At 35.2% G+C, this 19,907-nt stretch overlaps 1 protein-coding gene across 4 annotated transcripts in view; it reads right to left on the reverse strand.

Annotated features, from left to right (window-relative positions):
• Positions 1-19,255, reverse strand: part of GAS2 (growth arrest specific 2) — a 142,439-nt gene extending 123,184 nt beyond the window's left edge. For 2 of the 4 annotated variants that reach the window (XM_025357732.1, XM_025357734.1), the window contains exons 1-3: positions 18,970-19,255; positions 10,758-10,922; positions 521-642 (exon numbers count right to left, since the gene is read on the reverse strand). In XM_025357732.1, the coding sequence (XP_025213517.1) occupies positions 521-642; positions 10,758-10,902 (267 nt within the window). In that variant the 5' untranslated portion in view covers positions 10,903-10,922; positions 18,970-19,255. Of the gene's footprint in view, positions 1-520; positions 643-10,757; positions 10,923-17,520; positions 17,756-18,674 lie in introns of those variants that run through there. The other 2 variants (XR_003115694.1, XM_025357733.1) reach the window with 2 other exon arrangements.
• Positions 19,256-19,907: the final 652 nt, after the last annotated feature.

Below are 19,907 nucleotides of genomic sequence, written 5' to 3' on the forward strand. Positions count from 1 at the left end.
AATATTAGAATTAATGTGGAGAAAAGAAATCTGAGTAGTTAGAAATAAAATATATAATTTGTCCAAATTTACTTAGTTCAATGGTAGTATTATTTAGAATAAACAAAAAATTACAGTCCAGAAATTTTGATCTAGTATTCTGCCATAATATTTTTGAAAACAAAGATCTATTCAGTAAATCTTTCTTGGCTAGATTTGTGCATTACCTAATGACACAATTATTTCTCTGCTAAGATTTTAGTCAATACTTTAGATTCATTGAGTTTATATACAACACTCTTTTAATACCATCACTTTTCATAAGCTTTTATTTAATTAGATTCACCAAAAGGATTATGCAATTTATGTAATTAGAGTGCAAATAACACATTACCTAATTAAAAAGAACCCTCTGTACTTTGTTGCTAGTATAGACCTTGATGCATCTGTTCACAATAAATTTTTTAATTACATTCAATTTATAAGCAATTATAAATGTAATCTACCACCTAAGAGTGATTTTTGCATTGGGATCTTTTACCTTTGTGGGCTTGTTAACATCCATGCTCTCCTTGAATTTCTCCTGCACAGTTTCTGCAAGTTGACAGAGCAAGGCACCATTGTCCAACTTCTCCATAAAAGTTTCTGCTGTAATCTCCTTCCCTGAAATGACAAAAAGAAGCATTATAAAAAGAAAATCAAAATGTCAGATTCACACTAAATAAAATATTTGACACAATCTTATTACTAAAATTGCTATTCTAGCTGAGTTACGTATCTGGGATAGGAGCTTACCAGAAATAGTCATTTCTTTGGAATTTTCTATCTTCCGTTGGTTGCAAGAATTTCAGCATTTAATATTTTCATAACATAGTGCTAACTGCATAAAAGTTTTATTTCATATTAAAGGTGGCAAAATGATATCCTGGGTAAAAGAATTCCATCATTTAGTAATCAGGGGGAATGAAAACTAATCAACAAAACTCAAAGAACCAGCTTTACCAGTGATTTCACAATTTGGCCTCCATTAATCATTCCATTCTCATCCTCAATGGCCCATTCAATTACTTTGACCCATAAGGCAGTACATAATGCAGAACAAGTACTTTTTGTTAGGTGTATGTCTGACTACAAGAACAACGTAGGTCTCTCTCTCTCTCAACAGGATTGTACTCTATCACCCAATCTGGAGTGCAGTGGCAGGATCATAGCTCACTGCAGTTTCAAACTCCGGGGGCTCAAACAATCCTCCAGCCTCAGCCTCCAAAAGTACTGGGATTACAGTCATGTAATCTGGGGTGCACCCAGCCAGATCAATTTTCTTTAATTTAAAATAGAGCCATGTATATATTTTTAAAAACCACCATTGGGAACTTTAATAACATGGCCAATATATAAAACCATATCTCTAGATTCTATTGAAATGGTTTTCCTGATTAAAATAACACAGGTAGGCTGGGCACAGTAGCTCAGGCCTGTAATCCCAGAATTTTGGAAGGCCGAGGTAGGTGGATCACTTGAGCTCATGAGTTACAGACCAGCCATGGGGCAACATGGTGAAACCCCATTTCTACAAAAACACAAAAATTAGCCAGTCATGGTGGTGCATGCCTGCAGTCCCAGCTACTTGGGAGGCTGAGGTGGGAGGATGGCTTGGGTCTGGGAGGCAGAGGCTGCAGTGAGCTGAGATCCTGCTACTGCACTGCTTTCTTATATACTCTTTCAAATCATATCTTTCTCAAAGCCCTCTCCTTTTTTGTTTCCTATTAATCTAAGTTTCAGAATATTCCATTTTCCTGCCTTATGTTTCTGTAAATTATTAGTCAGAAGTCCTACCGATTCAAGCTTCCTTCTATTTCTCATGCCATAACCTTAATAAAAATCTTCATAATGTGATACTTAAACCTCTAGCAACAAGAACAATGGCTATTCTTTCTGTCCTCAGCTTCTCTCTCCAATACATACCATGCTCACTGCTAAAATTAAGATTGCTAAACACTGTCCTCACTGAGGCATTCTCCAGACACCTTTATTGCACAATCCCTAATTTTCTCCTTTACCTGGAATATGAAAACTACTTACATTATTTATAATATTTACTTTCTGTAATTTTGTGAAATAATTTTCTTATTATTTGAAAATGCGGCCTGGCATGGTGGCTCATGCCTGTAATCCCAGCACTTTGGGAGGCCAAGGTAGGCAGATCACCTGAGATCAGGAGTTCAAGACCAACCTGGCTAACTAGGTGAAACCCTGCCTCTACTAAAAATACAAAAATTAGCCAGGTATGGTGGCGCACGCCTGTAATCCCAGCTAGTTGGGAGGATGAGGCAGGAGAATGGCTTGAATCTGGGAGGCGGAAGTTGCAGTGAGCAGAGATCACACCACTGCACCCCAGCCTGGGCGATAGAGTAAGACTCTGTCTCATGAATAAATAAATAAATAAAATCCAGCTGGAACAACAGATGAACCATTTACCATTTAAGTTAAACTCACAATATCTAATATATTTGAATTTCAAGAAACATCTGCTTAAAATGAATTTTTTTTTTCCATTTTGGGGGGCAGTCTTAGGGACAAAGAATTACTTTTTAAACGAATGTTCTTTTTCCCTTACTGGGTAGTTCATATTTTGGCCCCCAATTAGAATAATGACTTCTGCAGGTGGAAAAACATCAGTAGCTTTAAATATTCACCACACAGGTAGCCTGTGCAGAACTTTTATTTCAAAACTGTGTGCAGCTCAGTTCAGAAATGAAAGTAGCATGCCAAAATACAAAAAGCCAGCGTAACAGAATTTGTATTGTGTATTCATCATATTGGCCTTCATTTTCCTTTTCTTTTCTTTTCTTTTTTTTTTCAACAGAAAGTGACTAGCCACAGACAGGAGTGCAGTGGCACAATCTCAGCTTTATTGCCGAAATCTATTGCTAGGCTGGAGTGCAGTGGCATGATCTCGGCTCACTGCAACCTCTGCCTCCCAAGTAGCTGGGACTACAGGCATATGCCACCATGCCCGCTAATTTTTATATTTTTAGTAGAGACAGGGTTTCACCATGTTGGCTCCAATGGTCTCGATTTCTTGACCTAGTGATCTGCCCACCTCAGCCTCCCAAAGTGCTGGGATTACAGGCATGAGCTGCCACGCCAGGCTGCATTTTTTAATAATAACAAAATTATTTCACAAAATTACAGAAAGTAAATATTAGAAATAATTTTCTTAATTATAGTGTTATTCAAATAAATTTAAATTTTAAGATAAAGAAGATAAACTTTAAATTGTTGAATTATTTCTTTACACATTACTTGCAAGATTTTCCATTTTTAATAGATCTTTATATATTTTTATTTCATTAAATTTTATGGCAATTTGAAGATTCTATTCATAATTTTAAGTTATAAGATGTTTACAATATACTTAAAAGAACACGTAAATCATAAAAAGAAAAAAATTGCTTTCATTAAAAACCCATTAACAATTTACCAAAAGGTATGATTTTTACTTTTTACACATTGTATCTTTTTAGTTATCCTGTTTTTCATGAATACTTGTAAAAAGAATTTTACATTGAACATCTGTATCTAATGAAAAATATATTAGGTGTCAGCTTTCAATTCTGTACATTTTATAGCTCTGAAAGGTGAGTTTTTTTTGGCTAAAACAGACTATTACATACTTTATAGTTGAAATGTACTGCCTCAAATGAAGAAAAAATACAAGTCTGAGACTTTTATAAATAACTTCATGTGTAACATATTTTCCTTCCAATGATTAAAAATTATTAAATATATACTTTATGATTACAATCACTGTGTGATTGTAAGAAATCAGTTATAATCTTTATATGGGGATGATATATTATCTAGTTCTTTATTGCATTAATATTAATAATATCAACAGTATTTTTTTCAAAAAACAATACAATATAAAAGTAGTTGAATTTATCTATGGGAAATTCTTAAGAACAGGCTATGTAGAAATAATTACAATTTCTCAAGTAAAAGTCATACATAGGTAAATATCTCTGTTAAACAGAATCAGATCTTCTGTAATTTAAATTGTGCACCTGGTTTAACACATCAGACTACACGTACTGGAAACAGTGTGATTTTAGCACCAGAAAATCATTTCTTCCCTAACCCTAGCATTTCATTGTGGTTGGTGTTTGCAGGGAAAGAAAGAACAATAAATAGATACAATTAAAGTATGTTAAAGTCCTGACCAGTGCTGGTCCATAAAGCCATTGGTTTGAACACTAATCTAGCATATCCTAGTCTAGAAGTAATAGTTTTGCTTCCTGAATTTATAATTGTGATATTTAATCCTCACCTGATTAATTTAGTCAAGAATGACAACTTGCCAGTAGATCAAAATCAGGAAATTTGATTAAATATTGTGGCTAGTCGCTTTCTGTTAAAACATTATAGCTCAAAGGTGGGATATAAACATCTGCCTGAAATCTTTTGCCAGGCAACTATAATCAACATGCACACACATACACATCAGTGTATTCCTCCCAGAAATATGTTTGCCATAACTTTTGTAAAGATTTACATATCAGTCTATAAAGTGTTTTAGACTGGGGCCACCTGGAAAAAAATAATTCTTTTAATCTTCTAAATTGCTGAGAAAGAATGTTTTCTTCCCAATAAATTAGCAGTATTAAATTTCTAAAGAATTCTAATAATAATATTTAACAGTTGAGTTATTATTATATGTCAAGTACTGTTCTAAGCATTTTACATGAATTAATGCATTTAATCTTCTCAAGAAAACTGTGAAGTGGGTGCTACTATATATCCATTTTACAGATGATGAAACAGATGTATAGATTAAGTAACCTGCCTCAGGTCATCTAATTCGCGGGCAGAGGAACTTGGCTCTTTGGCAATTTAGGTTCAGAGTTTATGCTTTTAGCCACTATGCTTGACTACTTAAATATTTGCTGAATACACAAATGACTATTTTCCATGACAATGAATTATCCCTCTTGCAGTTGTCTTTTTCTATGTAGAAACACCACAGAAACCTCTTTAGGAAAAAAAGAGAAAAAAAATAAAAGCTTGGGGTTGAAGATTGTGGTGCTGAAAAATGAATAGCAATCCACCCTGTAGGTTGGAGAATGGCTAACAATATCATTCAGGCAAGTTCTGGTACTTGGCATGATTCACTGAAGAAGAAAGTTGGTATATTTTTAATCCCTAAAGATGATCCAGATACTATCAAATTCTATTTTCATCCCCACTGTACCTCTCAATACAAATATATTTTTCTAACTGGAGAATTCAAAGTGGTTCATATGCTGTCTACAGTCTCAAGGTTGTAAGATAGGAAACAGTTCATTATATGCAAAATTCCTAGACCAGCACCTGCTTCACACTAATTTTCAAGTGTCTACCCTGAATTTACATCAAAAAATATAAAGCTGGTTCTGCTGCACAAATCACATACAAAATTAGGATAACTGCTCTGAAAGGTGTCAACTTGTGAACATGAAGGTGATTCTGTAAGCTTTTGAACTAACACAAGATACCACCTGTCCTACGGAATTTTTGTTGGCTATACCAAGAATATGAGAACCCTGCAGAATAAGTATCTGGCAAAAGGGCCACAAGAAAAAAGAAAAGCAAGCTGTTCCAAACTCATTAGATAGTAGCTCTATTTGACAGCAGCAACCCTAATAAATAGGTGCTTAAATGTTTAATGCTGAAAATTTTATTTTTTAAGAATAACTGAAAATAATGAAATGTTACATATTGCTTGTATTAAGTAGAAAACAACTGCATTTTATTTTGTATGCATGCACAAAGCTCAGAGAGGGGGAAAATCACCGTGATATCAACTGTCAATGCATTTTCTAAATATAAGTAAAATCAATTCAGCATAACTTGATTTTTAATATATCTGATGATGTATTCAAAGTCCCTGCATTATCCAAAGACATATGCCTATATCCTAAAGATCTATAAGCTTTAAGAACAATTTTAATTTATTTGATGTTTAACAACTATAATCCTTTCTTTGAAATACACTCCCATGTAATTTATACAGCATTAGACAAATATTAATTGAAAATAAAGGCAAGCCATCATTTTCAATTAAAAATACATATGAAATAGACAATTTGAGAACATTTATTTTAGTATATAATCAAAGCCAAGCCAGTAATATTCTTCAAAAGTCCATCAATAATTATAAAAGTAGTAGAATATGCCTAATGTATTTGAATAATGGGTGGTTGCCATAATCCAGGACTGTTAATGTAATAACATGCTGTTTGCTCACAATGACAATTAAAAATTTCCCCAAGCTTTATTTACATATGCAATTCATGTTCTAATATACCCTAAGGGCATAGTTAAATAACAGATTAGCAATATTTGGTTCATGAGCAAAAATAGCAAAAGACCTAAAATAAAAATAAAATGTGTATATTTAATGTCAATAGGCAACAATGGCTGAAGAAACTTTTTATAAAGAAAGACGATAAGATCTTCATGACTGTTTTGCTGTCTTTTTTGAATGTTGGTCACAAAACTGCTCCGTGGTGCCAGCCATTATTCAAAAACATACTAGGACTGCAAAGAGTATTTTCTACAAGATCAGTAGATATATCCAAGGATATGTAAATAGTCAGTAAATATTACATGATAATCTTCTCGTTAATTAATGTGTGCTACCCCCTAGATAAATCCCAGCTACTATAAACTATTTATTCATTTTAACTAGTTAACATCACAAGACAGCTGGTATTTTATATTCTAATATATAAATTTCAGTTAGCTTAAAAGTTTGCAGTTGATGCTTTAATCCTATGCCTAGGAATTTAAAATGATATTTATTATTATTACTGATTAGGTAAGTATATTTCTGGGAAATGACAGTATAATATATATATACATTACATGGTTTATGAACATTGGTTTATGAACATTGGTTTATGAACTAATAAAATCACTTTCTTCTCCATCGAATCATTTTGATCCATCAAAATATCAGAATATAAATGGAGTATTCTTTAAGGAACCATATTTTTAATAGACAGTTTATATGTACGATCAGAAATATCTGAATTTAGAACATCATTAATACTCCTTTTGAAAAACATAAAAGGAAAAAAATTACATTTTAGACAAGCATACTAGAAATAAGGAGAAAAATCTTTCCACAAGTAAACTCTAATGGCACAACAGCAACATCTAATTAAAAGCTTTAATTTAACATGTAAATTTCTCAGTTAGGAATTCAGAGGAGATATATCAATTCTGAAGTTACTTTCAAGACATTTTCTTTTTATGTTTTTTACTTTGTATCTCTTTCAAGTAGATAAAAAGAGTGGCATAATAAACATCTGCAAATATTTCTGAAGTGACAAAACAGCCAATAATAAATTATTTTAAAATATACTTTAATTGCTCTATTTCCAAAGTATGTGAGTACTAAATGTACCTAAGTGTAAGAAAAATATCTTCTAACATAACCATAAATTTATTCTTTCCCTCCTTATTATCACCATTCTAGTACACAATGCATTTTTCTACCTCCAAATGTTTTACCACTTTTTAATAATCTCAAGTTATTAGTCCACTTATCAAATTGCGATGAGAATATTGACTTGAAGTCTATTATCTGTCTACTTTATATGAACTGAAGTCAATTCAAAGGTTAAACTTTACTGTATCTTGAGATTCTTTTAGGATTCCTTTTCTGAGAAAATTTCACAAGTCATCAATTGCATTTGTGTTATAACTACTAACATTAAAAAAGTCTTAATTTGAAGGAAAAAAGTCATTCATTTATGTAAATCTCCTCCCTGTTTATGTATATTGATGACTCTCTCAACTACGCCAAACTGGGTCTCAAGAGATGGATTTCCTAAAACTCAGACTTTGGGATCTGGAAAGGACATTAGAGATCATCTACTTCAACCCCTTCATTTTATGGTTGAAGACACTGAGCCCAGAAAAGATGGCTGAGTGACTTTGGGCAAGTTTCCTACCAAGTAGCAGAGCCAGAACCAGAGGCCAGGTCTCCTGACGCCCAGTTAGGAGCCAGGTCTCCTGACTTTTAATCCAAGGATCTTTCCATTACAAACACTGACTCTCTATTCTTTGAGGCTGTCTTGGGCTGCTCACACTCATCAAGCTGCCTTGTAAATTACCACTCTCACTAAATAAAATGCCTTTGATGATAAGTCATAGGACATTATAGCATACCTTTATAAGCAGTCTATACTCTAATTAATCACACTCTTCCTCTGTTTAGAACATCTCAATGGTTTCTCATAGATCATACTGTAAATTATAAGCTCCTTAATATGATCTTCAAAGTAATATATGATCCAGCCCGAACATGTCTCATGAAACTCTCTTTCCATTTCTTTTCTGTTGAAACTAGACTTGCTTCATTTCTTGCAATGTACCAAGCTCCTTCCTACCTCAATACATGCCCTTCCCTCCTTGCAAAGGCTCTTACCCCATGTTTGGTCTGGCTAGCTATTAATCTTAGTTCTCAGTTTAAATATACATTCCCATAAAGAAGATTTCCCAATCCCTCTGATCCTTTGCCCTACTCCTACCTCAATTTACATTTTAATTGCAACTTGTATCTTTTAGTGTTTATAACAAGTAATAGATTATACATTCAATTACTTATTTACTGTGTTTTTTTTGCTAATCTACTCTAAGCTTTGCAAGAATAGGTACTATATCTATTCTTAATCACTATCTTCCAGTACCTAGATGACTGTCTGGAACACAATAATCATAATAGTTATTATTTACTGCTTGATTATGTGCCATACCTTCTTCTAAAGGCAATTTTCTCATTCAAACCCCCAACAATCCCATAAGGTCGGTTTTATTATGGTATTTATTTTATAGATTATATAACCAAGACACAGTACAATAAGACACGTGCCCAGTATCACATAGTAAGTGATAAAACCAAGATTTGAATTGAAGCATTCTTATTCCAGAGTCGATGTTTTTACCAATGCTTATGCTGCTGCACACTCAAATGTTTGTTGGAAAAAAATGAAAAAAATTATGCACAAAATCAAATTTTCACTGAACTATATAAGTAGTATAATAACAAAAACAGTATAGTGTTTACTAGGACCAGATACTGTTCAAAGTACTATACGTATTTTAATCATTCACTCCCACAGCAGCCCTACAAAGTAGTTACTACTGTTATTACCACTGTACAGATGAGGAAAATGAGGCACAAGAGAGGTAAGTAACTTGCCCAAGATCACACTGCTACCAAGTGGCAGAGCTGGGGTTCAAACACAGGCAGTCTATTTCCAGAGCCTGTACTCTTAACTTTTATTCTATACTACCATACTTGTGATTGCCTACATCGGAAAACAGATAGCTCAAATTTAATAATTAATTACTAATACAGCAATCATTAGTGAACCCAAAAAAGACAGAAGAGAGAGAAAAATCCATCTGTTTAGGCTTAAATAACTCCCACTCCTTGATGGAGATAAAAGGTCCTCTGCACGAATGAATTGCTGAAAGGTGTAGCCCCTTCCTTCTGGAGGAGAGACTTCCATAGCAGTGTGAAGGGTCTTTCTGGGGAGTGTCTTCTTTTTCTGACCTCACTATTTGTTGGTGAAGGGTACAATTTGCATACCCATATTCGGTAGCCTTGGTTAGACTACAGAGTTGCCAAAATTGGGTGCACACCATGAAGAAAAACGGAACATAGGATAAAGAAATCCTAGGATAAAGACTAAAAAATAAATAAATACAAAAGCCATGCAAACATCCAGAGCCATGGAGAGAAAGCAAAACTCTGATAAAATGTGCTAAACCCCTGCCAAAAATTGCTAAAATTTCAGATGGACGGGGTGCACCTTCCTAAGCTCTTTAGTTTCATTAGCTAGAAAATGAGATAACAACTCTTACCTTGACAGATTCTTTAAATAATAAAATAGTGTTGATGAAATCTCCCCTACAAATGATAAAGCTGATTGCAAGTTCTATGTTTCCTCAATGCTCAAATCTTATATCTTATAAAGTCTACAGGGATCTTTTTTCTCACATTTAAATTAAATTTATTCTCTGTAAAAAACTTAGTGGAAATAGTGTTGCTATATGTGATGATCCTTTAAATATGTGATTCTATTTTTCACATAGTTGAAATTTTATCCTGTGAATATGAAAGCACAACAGCAACAAAAGGAGAGGCATCTTTACCAGGAGGTAGCATGAGGTCAGCAAAAGTACTGTTAGACTAGACCTTAAAAACAAAAGCAAATGGAAAAGAAAAATTTTAGTTCAGGGTTAGATGACTCCAGTCAGCTCATTTGGAAAAAGGATACATGATTTTGTTCCTGAGTTTGAGTATTCAGCAGTTTTAGAAGGTGTGCTGTAAAAGTAGGGCAAAGAAATCCAGATTTAGAAGCCAGATTTTACAGACACTGTGGCCTGTGTACAATGTCAAAAGAATAGGTCAAATTGGTCAGCTGCATGAAACAAAAGCCAAAAATAAATCAGACCAGCATATAGATAAAATAAGCAATCTGACCACATATTTCCACATTTGAGTGCATCTTATTGGAATTACTAAGCACAGTTAATGTGACAGACATTGGGAAATTCATTAAAATTTTCCACCTGCCTCAGGTTTCCCCAGTGCATATGCCAAATAGTAAAAGTCTTTCTTTCCAAGGTGCTATCACATGCTTAGGTGAAGGACACTACAGGAGGAAAAATAAAACAAAAACTGTTATCTTTGATCACAAAATGAGATCTTATAACCTTACCTAATAGATTGGTTAACCACAAGGCCAGATCTTCTTTCATTGGTAGCAAATTAGCTTCATGTCTGCTGGCTAGCCATTGGCTATACTGATGCATATCAGAGAGGCCAGGTCCACTGCGTACCTTTGGGCTCAGAGCAGTGCACATTATTTATCCACTTGTAATACCTGTTTTGGAAACAAAAGAGCAATTGCTTTTTATACAGACTTCTCTCAGTAAAATGTTGTCATCATGACATTATAATGAACTGGATCTATGGGCTTTTTGATGACAGATCAGTTTGTTAATTATTAAACCCCATGAAACACTATTTGCTTTATCTGTACTGGCCCTCTCACTTTTGGCCAACCACTTAGCAGGAAAACAGCAGTAATCAAAGGTCAAATAGAAAATCAAACAAGAAGCTCCAAGTTTGTATGAAACAATATACTTGGAAAGAGCCAGCTTCTAAGCAAGAAATTCCACTTATTGAAACACAAAAAAATGTTAAAATGTTAGTGTCCAGTTTGTTAGCTCCTATTGTTTGGCTACTATTTAAAACCATAGATTTTCACCAAATTTTATGAACTGAACACTAGCAATGACAGCATTTGTACAACTCACTGTAAACACATGATCATTACCTTTAATGTTGTAGCCTAAAATGTTAAGCAAATCACTTCCTTTTTGGAGACGGCCAAGCAATCATGGACTCACAATTTAGAGAACTGGGTAAAAAGCGGGGGAAGAGGTACACCCAAAGACTCTCTACCACACTTCTCTCTTGCAGTCAAAGGAACCAAAAAAAAAAAAAAAAAAAAGAAAGAGAGAGAGAGAGGATAAGTGACTTCACCAAGATCATATAGCTAGGTCATGACAGAACTAGTCTTGAACCTGAGTCTTCATATTCCCAAGACCACTACCCTTTCTGTAATGACACATTTTTACAAAACGGAATAGTTAAGAACTCATATTGATGATAACCCAAGAACTGCACCATAGTTCTAACAAATGCTGCCAGAGGTGTTTGTTTGTCCTCTGCTATCGCTACAATAATCTCTTTCTCTTTCTTGCCTTTTATCTTTCCACTGTATTTGTTTTACATGCAGGGTTTTGTTTGAAATTATCTTTAGAGTAGAAGTACTTAAATATCTTACACCTATAAAAATAAGGATGCTTTCATTAACCTGACCATATTGTGAAGTAGTGCAATCCCCTACTTGGGTTGTAGAAAAGGTATTTGAATATATAGTTGGCCTTGAATATAGCATTTTGGTTTATTTGTTTGTTTGTTTTGTATTTTTTAGTGGAGATGGGGCTTAATCATGTTGACCAGGCTGGTCTTGAACTCCTGACCTCAAGTGATACACCTACCTCGGCCTCCCAAAATGCTGGGATTACAGGCGTGAGCCACCATGCCCAGACAGACTATAGCACTTTTGTATGCATTATTTATAGGATGTAAGACTACAGAAGAACTAATGAAGCAGTTAATATAATAGTCATAATGTTTAACAACATGTAGGATTCTACTCTGTATATAAATATGCTTATGAAATAACCAGATGCATTATGACTGTATGACAATGAAAATGAAAATATTTACAATAGGCAAGAAGTAATGTTTATATGGTATCATGGGGTTTTCAGCGATATTCCAGTATTTATGGCATTTTAAAGTTACCAATAAGTTATATATTCTCCTTTTGGTTTTATCATTTGAAACTCTACATAGTATTCCTTTCCAGGTAACCTCAAACTCTAATTCACTTAACATAAGTTAATTTCTTTTAAATATTGCCTTTGAAGAAAAAATAAGACACTGGTGTTTAGAAAAATGCAAAGAGGGAGCATCTCCCAAATATTTTGCTGTAGCGATAGAAAAGACTGTTGGGAGTATGAGTAAGTACCTAAAAGGTATCATAAGTACACTATTTAAAAGTACACTTTCATTTATACTTAAATTACTCTTGAGTAATTTTTTGAAAAAAATACCATAAATTTTCTCTGAAGACATTACATATATGTGTGTGTGTGTGTATATATATATATATATATATATAAATATAAATTCAACCATTATAAATGTGAACTGCTTTTAATATACTTTGCCATATGTTGTTAGATTGTCATTACGGGAATCAGAACATCACCACTTTTTATTATTTCATAGTTAATAATGACATTATCCATATAAAGTCCTAAAGTTTTCTCCAAATTCTGTGATTAAACACCAAAAACCTAAAGCATTTTCTGCCCCAGTTAAAAAAAATGTATGTCTAGTCCCAGAAAAAACAAAACATCTCCCTGTAGCTGGTTAAGATTCCTATACGCCAGCTGGCCTCAGAAACATTTAAGTAATACATATGAGCACAAGATCCATATATTGAAATAACTAATCGAAATCTTAAAAGGGTTACCTCTAAAATGCCTTTCTTCTCAAGACACAATCTCTCCCACTACTTTCCTGAAAGTGAGATGTGGCCGTTCAGTAACTTTACCTACACCCTATTATGTGCTCTGCAACTTCCATTTAAGCATCAGAGTCCTATTTTGCTCTACAAAAGCAAGAAGACACCTCAGATTCTTAAGCTCATTGTCCAGCAAAGAATTTATCAAGGGATAGTTTACAGTAAGCCTAATGGCATGTAACAATTTCAATGAGCCAGAAGGACACAATCCTTTCCCTCAAAACCTCTAAACAGTGAAGTTTTTATTTTCCTTGACAGTGGCACATTTATTTCTCATGTACTCTGTCCTGTGTTTTGCCAGAAAACTAACTCAAACTACCTTCTAATAATTAGAGATGAACATTAAGTAAAAACAATAAGAATAATTAGGCAATTTTTATTTTGCTACTTTGTATACAGTCAAAAGTTTAGTGGTGGAAAAAAAAGCAAAAATACAGTTACATTTTCCCACAAGACAGAGGTGAGAGAAAGAAGGCTTAGTGAGTAATTAACATGCAATAGAAGTTACACAATCAGACTTATGTCAAATATGTAGAAACCTAAAGTCACTGTCATAGATAAGGACTCTTCTGTTTAAGTCCCTTCTTAAAAGAATTCAGATTCTCAATCCAATTTCTTCTGATCCTTTAAAAGAATTCAGATTCTCAATCCAATTTCTCCTCATCCTTTTTTCACATTTCAAATCACTGCCAAACTTAACATGACTCAACGGTTTGGCTGAAAGTCAATACATGGAGGTCCTGGATTTAGATTTGGCTAATCCATGAATACGAAACATGAAAATGGATTCAGCTAGCATGATCAAAATTTGGAGTATGGAGAATTTACCCCTTGGTGAAGTAGTTTCCAACTACAATGATTATATTGTGGTGAAGAAAGGTCAAATTAATTTCTATTGTTCCCATAAAAAGATCACTATGGAATTTTACCCGTCTTATAACTTTTTAAAGAAATGTTTAGTCAATATGGATCAGATGAATTACATCCTAAAGAACAAGCTACACAAAAAGATCATTTCAGTTCTTTTTAATTCATTCAAAAGTGCTCAAAACCACAAGAGATGCCAAGGGGTAACTTTTAAAGGTGGGAAATAAAGTGACTGATGATTCACCAGACTTGAAGAAAACAGTGAGGTTAGGAAGAAAGAAAAACCTTTTTGTATAATGTGCCTAAACATTGAATGATGTTTCCAATAAAGTATATATAGTCCAAGTACTTTAAAAGCTTGATAAGTAACTTTGGTAATTGTTAAACAAAGTCAATACTTTAAAAAGAAGAGTAAGACTCAAATACTTCTATGGCTCCTCCAAGCTTTCTCGGTCTTCCTAAAATGGATAACCAACCCTTAGGTCTAGGAATTCAGAAAAATAAAACTTAAAGAGAAAAACATGCAGAAACTTAATACTAAATCCTTCAAAGACTGTGTGTGTATATATTTTTTCTTTCTTTCCATAGTAGAAGTGATTCTGGAATAACAATTATGAATATGATGAGACTTGAAATAGCCTAGGAGAAAAAGAAAAAAATAATGACTTTGTAAGTAAAATATCACCTGTTTAAAGACTCTGTCTAGTTTGTTGTCCCAGAATCCCAGCTGAAGACATCAGTTTTGACTCTGAAGAAAAAGTATTCTTCCATGCCACCTAGAGGTGTGCTTTGACTATGACCAAGATGATTTCTGGCTTATCTCTAGACTGTGCCTACATGTTAGAGAAAATGCATTGCGATATGACATAGAAAAGCAACTGAAAAGACAAAAAAATGAAATGATATACACTTCTGTCTGCTACGAGGTTTCACTTAGAAGCCTGAATAATGGATAGAATATTGGAACTGGAATGAGAAGTCCAGGATCAAATAATAGCTCCACTACCTAACCATTTAGTAGCTATTCTATTCTAGTCATATGAATTTTCCTCTTTGTACCTGTGTTTTCTACTCTATACAAGGGAGGCCAAAACCTTAAAGATAATTGTGAGGATTAAATATTTATGCCAATGCTTGGCATATATTTAATATTCAATATATTTTTATTAGCAAAATAGAAATGATCACCATCAGAAATGTGCCAAAATAAAACTTCTATTGACATATCCCAAAAAGAAAAGCAATTCTGTGACAAAATAGGAATATTTTATAGAACTCTAAATCATTAAGAAAAGACAAAGAACAAGGGGGAGAACAAATAAATGTATTAATGATACAACAGATAATGGATTATTCCAAGTTTTCTTCATATTGAGAAGAATGCTACCCCTAAGATGATGATTAATCAGTTAATAGGGAAATGCTATATACCTCTCAAAGTAAGTGTGAGAGGACATCACTACCGCCACCCCATCTACACACACAGATTCAACTGTGAACATTGAAAACAATGAATCCTAATCAACCCACAGTCAAAGGTCTCCTCCCTAAAGGTAACCTTTGCTCTCATCTGCAGCACTTGTCCTTATATCTGTTCAGTTTCATGTGTTACAGGTGTCAAACACTGAGGAAATAGTTTATCAGTCAGTCACATTACCTTTTAAAATTAAAAATAAACAGTGCTCCAAACTGAATACCCTTCCGAAATCTGGAAAGAGAAAATGCCATTTTTCTAGCTGAACTCAAAGAACAAATTACCCAGGAAAGTTCTAGATGTCTCTTTCATCATTGTGGGTTCTTCACTCTTGTGATGCATTTTGACTAATTAATAGTATCTCACAAAATATACAATTTCAACCAATGTTATGGATGCAAAATCTTACTATAAAGGTCTAATCAGAAAATAAAGTCCATAATTTCAACAGAAAGGCAATTTCAGACCTTGTAATGGTACCTCCACCTCGGGTTCAGTAGAGCAATTTATCCACAAATTGAAAAGCACCAAACATAAAGCAAAATGACACTTAATGGTAGTTTATCTAATTCCATAATAAATATCTTTAATTCAAAGGAATCTTAGAATAACAATATATTCAAACTCCCCGTTATTAATAAGGGGTTGGTAGCCTAAGAGGATATTTTGTCCACAGTAACAAGACTGTTTAGTCATAATTATTAAAAGTATCCTACTCATCTCTTGTGATTCTTAATTTTGTATAGTGCTGACTCCCTTTTAGAGAGTTCTTTTTTATCCCACAGTCCCATCTTGATTTGTCTTGGGTGAAATGATGGTATAGTTACAAATAACAATTTCTTCTCAAATCATGATTTTAAAAAAACTGAGTGAGAATTGATTTTCTATATTTTCATGTTGTTAGGAATATTTTAAAGTTTTTAAAAAATCATATTAAACCATCCTTCCAAATAATTTAGCATAGTTTTTTTTAACCCCTACCAGATTAGCTTAGAACATAATTAAAATAGAAAACCATCTGACAGTTATTAACAATATTAACAACTAGAATATTTAAGGATTTACATCAAAATTTTATCTGAGTTGATTAGGTAAACCTCAATTCATGAGAAAATTCTTTTCTGTTGTTTAAATATAAATATTTCTGTTTTAGTTAGCTATAATGTAGTTAAGAACCAGCAGGGTTCTACATTCTGTGGAAATATATATACTTATATGACATGGTCTCACATAAGGGAGTAAAATCAACAAAGGTTTAATTGTATTGACCCTGAAAACATTTAATACAGAAAATTACATAAGCCTCTTACTTAATTTTGACAATATATTATTTTCTACTTTTACTCCAGTTCATTTTACTAGACAAAAAACATTGAGTGGAAACCTTCCTAGTTGCTCAGGTTTAAAGAACCAGTTGGATCCTGTTTGGACCTTAATATCAAAACCACAAAGATACCAAACTAACCTCACAACATACCCTGAAGTTTTAAACAGGAGTCTCTCTGTAAACAGTTATAGCCTCATCATGCCGTTTCAACCAAGGTAACTTAGCTTTCCAAAGTTTCCCTGAGTCTTCAGTGCAGACTTCCAGTCTTGAAGTAAGATTTTTAAGTAACACACAACATACTTAGGGTTAATATAAGACCAGATATTTCACCATACTTGAAAGTTTGAGGTTTAACTGAAGTTTCTAACCAAGATGCTAAAAAAATTCCAGGGCAATCACATGACCTTTTGCACCAGGTGAAATAATTTTTTGCCATGTGAACTTATTTCCCAGTAAACCACAGTCCATAACTCCACAGTATAGTGTTTAACAGTAAAGTAATGAAATAAACCCAAACTTCAGTAGCATTCAGGCTGAAATCCAAGCTACCTTTTCCATGTAAGGGACCATGCAGGCAGCCCCGTGCAAAGTCTCCAGTGTGCATTGCAAAGGCACACTGTCCCATGCCTCATCCATCTGTCCCTTACCTTCTCTTAGGCAGTCAAAACCCAGACACCCATGTTGGAGAGGACCACCAGAGCTACCACCTTCACCGCAGTTAGAGGAAAGCATTCCTTGAGAAGGAGTTCATTGATCAATATCAAAGTCAAGCTGGGCGAATCAGACCCCAGCTGCAGTTAATCAGTGTCCACACTGCTAAGAGTTTGGGGTAAAGAAGCAATGAGCACAGAGCTTGTTACCTGCCTTGCCTCTGTGAATCTCAGGGGATAAGTGGGGAGGAAAGGTGTTCTTCCTCTGCGGGGCTGGCACATCCAACCTATCCAAGCCTTTATTTTAATACTAGAATGTCTAATGGATGTTCCTGTGCACAAGCAGGTCTTATTTCCTTGGCATAAGAACTCCCATACACAATTGATCTAACTTTGTTGGAGAGGGTTGGAGGAGATAATTTTATAAGAATAACGTTTTGCAAACACTTCACTGTAAGAAGATCGCAGAGGTGAGAGGATGAAGATGAAGATGGAGAGGGTAAAGACTGTGGTTTCAAAAAGGTTAACCGGGAAAATAATTAATAACCCTCCCCCAACCTCAACTGTTTTTGGAATGTAGAAATAGAATATGTTAACTCTCATTTTTGCTCCCTTTTCATTCAAGACAATGGAAACTTCTTCGGATGTCTGAGCTAAGTTAATGGTAATTTACCATACTGAGTTGACAGAATTTAATTTTGCCAGTGTAAATAATGTCTCCAAACCAAAATTGCCTCCTTTATTCCCCAATTTCAGATTCCAGTCTCAACTTTGGACCGAACAAAAAGAACAATACCATGCAAAATCTTCCCAAAGTGTGTTGATATATATTGGCTAGCGTTTTATTCACATAAAACCTAATTTCATCAAACTTATCAGACACAAACAGTGAGTATCACCCCAGATCACACATGTGGTGCTCTTTCCTCCCACCCTGGCCTCAACGACTGAAGTAAAACATTCAGGATCAGCCCTTTAAGACCATTCTGGCTCCATCCCACCCACTGCCCGCCGCCCCCATAACAGGCAATGCTGAGCATGCATTACAGATATTCTTGTGCACGAATGCATATGTGTACATTTATAATCGATGTGTTCATTAAAAATCCTCACTCTGTCCCTGGTTTGCAGAGCCACCTCAGCGGGCTTACGCGCTGCGGTCATCTGGGGTGTTCCACAATAGGGATAAGGAACACATGGTTGTTTCCAGGGAATCAGAAAGTCACCCCCTGCAGCGAATACCCACTCTTAGAGAAAAAGCCTGTACAACTGTCTGCCGCTCTTCACTCTTCCCCGCCTCGTTACTGAGGTTATTTTTTAATGACCTCTCCCCTCCCCCGCCGCCCCGGGTGCAGCAGATAGGCAGGGGCTCCCGTGAGCCCCGGCTGCAGAGCGCGCGCGCTGCGGCGGCGTTGGCGCAGAACTGGGCCAGCCAGTCATGCTCACCCCCGCGTCCCGAGCTGGGCTGCTGGCGGCTCTCAGAGGCTCTTGGGCTCAGGGCTGGGCTCCTGCAGCTTCTCCGGGCCGGCCCCCTCCAGGCGCAGGTCCTGCAGCAGCCGATCCCCGCACCCCACCAGCTTGGCGGCAGCGGCAGCAGCTACAGCCGCACTACCCTTCTTCATACTTCTCTGATGGCTCCTTTTAGTGCTGTTTGGGAAAACGATTTTTTCTCCCTGCCAGAAACAGATTTCCTACATTTCATCAGTCCTCATAGACTGAGCGGAAGTAAAATGCTTACTTTTTCTGGTGGACAGCAAATGCAATTGACACTGATTTACCCTTCAAACGGGGAGAGATTGTATTACAAGCCCTTGGCAGCAATTCCGAGGTTGGGGCCAAGCTCCAGCCCCCTCCTTGTCCCCCAAACACTAACCTAAGAGAGAAAAGGTGGGGGGTGGGGAGGGGATCATATTTAACTCTAGAGGTTTAACAGAGTCAATAGCTTTAGCACAATATTAAAATTGGGTGTTGGAAAAGTTTTTGCTTTCCTGGCCAGTGATTTTGCAGACGGAGGCACGAGCTTTCCAGTAACTTCGGCCACTCTTCATTCCAAATTGAACATTTTGATGTCTTACAATTCTCTTTAAATATCAGATTTTTAGAAGAGCCTGCACTTAACGGCTGTTTTTGCTTTACCAAAGGAAATACAATTCCACCCTTCCTTCTCTCAGCCTCAGCTCAGAATTATGTTGAATGTCAGAGACAATTGTCTCCAACTGTTGTTTATTAGTACGTGTATTCTGAGATGAAATGTCTTCCACGAAGTGGACAGATGTTCAAGTGTCTGATTCACCTCTAATGCGCGGGGACTGCTTGTTCAGTGTACTGATTGGCACAGGTTACCACTTCCCACGGAGCATAGATAAAACGTACTACACTTTTTA

Source organism: Theropithecus gelada, chromosome 14 (genome assembly GCF_003255815.1).
Source record: "Theropithecus gelada isolate Dixy chromosome 14, Tgel_1.0, whole genome shotgun sequence".
In the NCBI taxonomy this organism is placed as follows: Eukaryota; Metazoa; Chordata; class Mammalia; order Primates; family Cercopithecidae; genus Theropithecus; species Theropithecus gelada.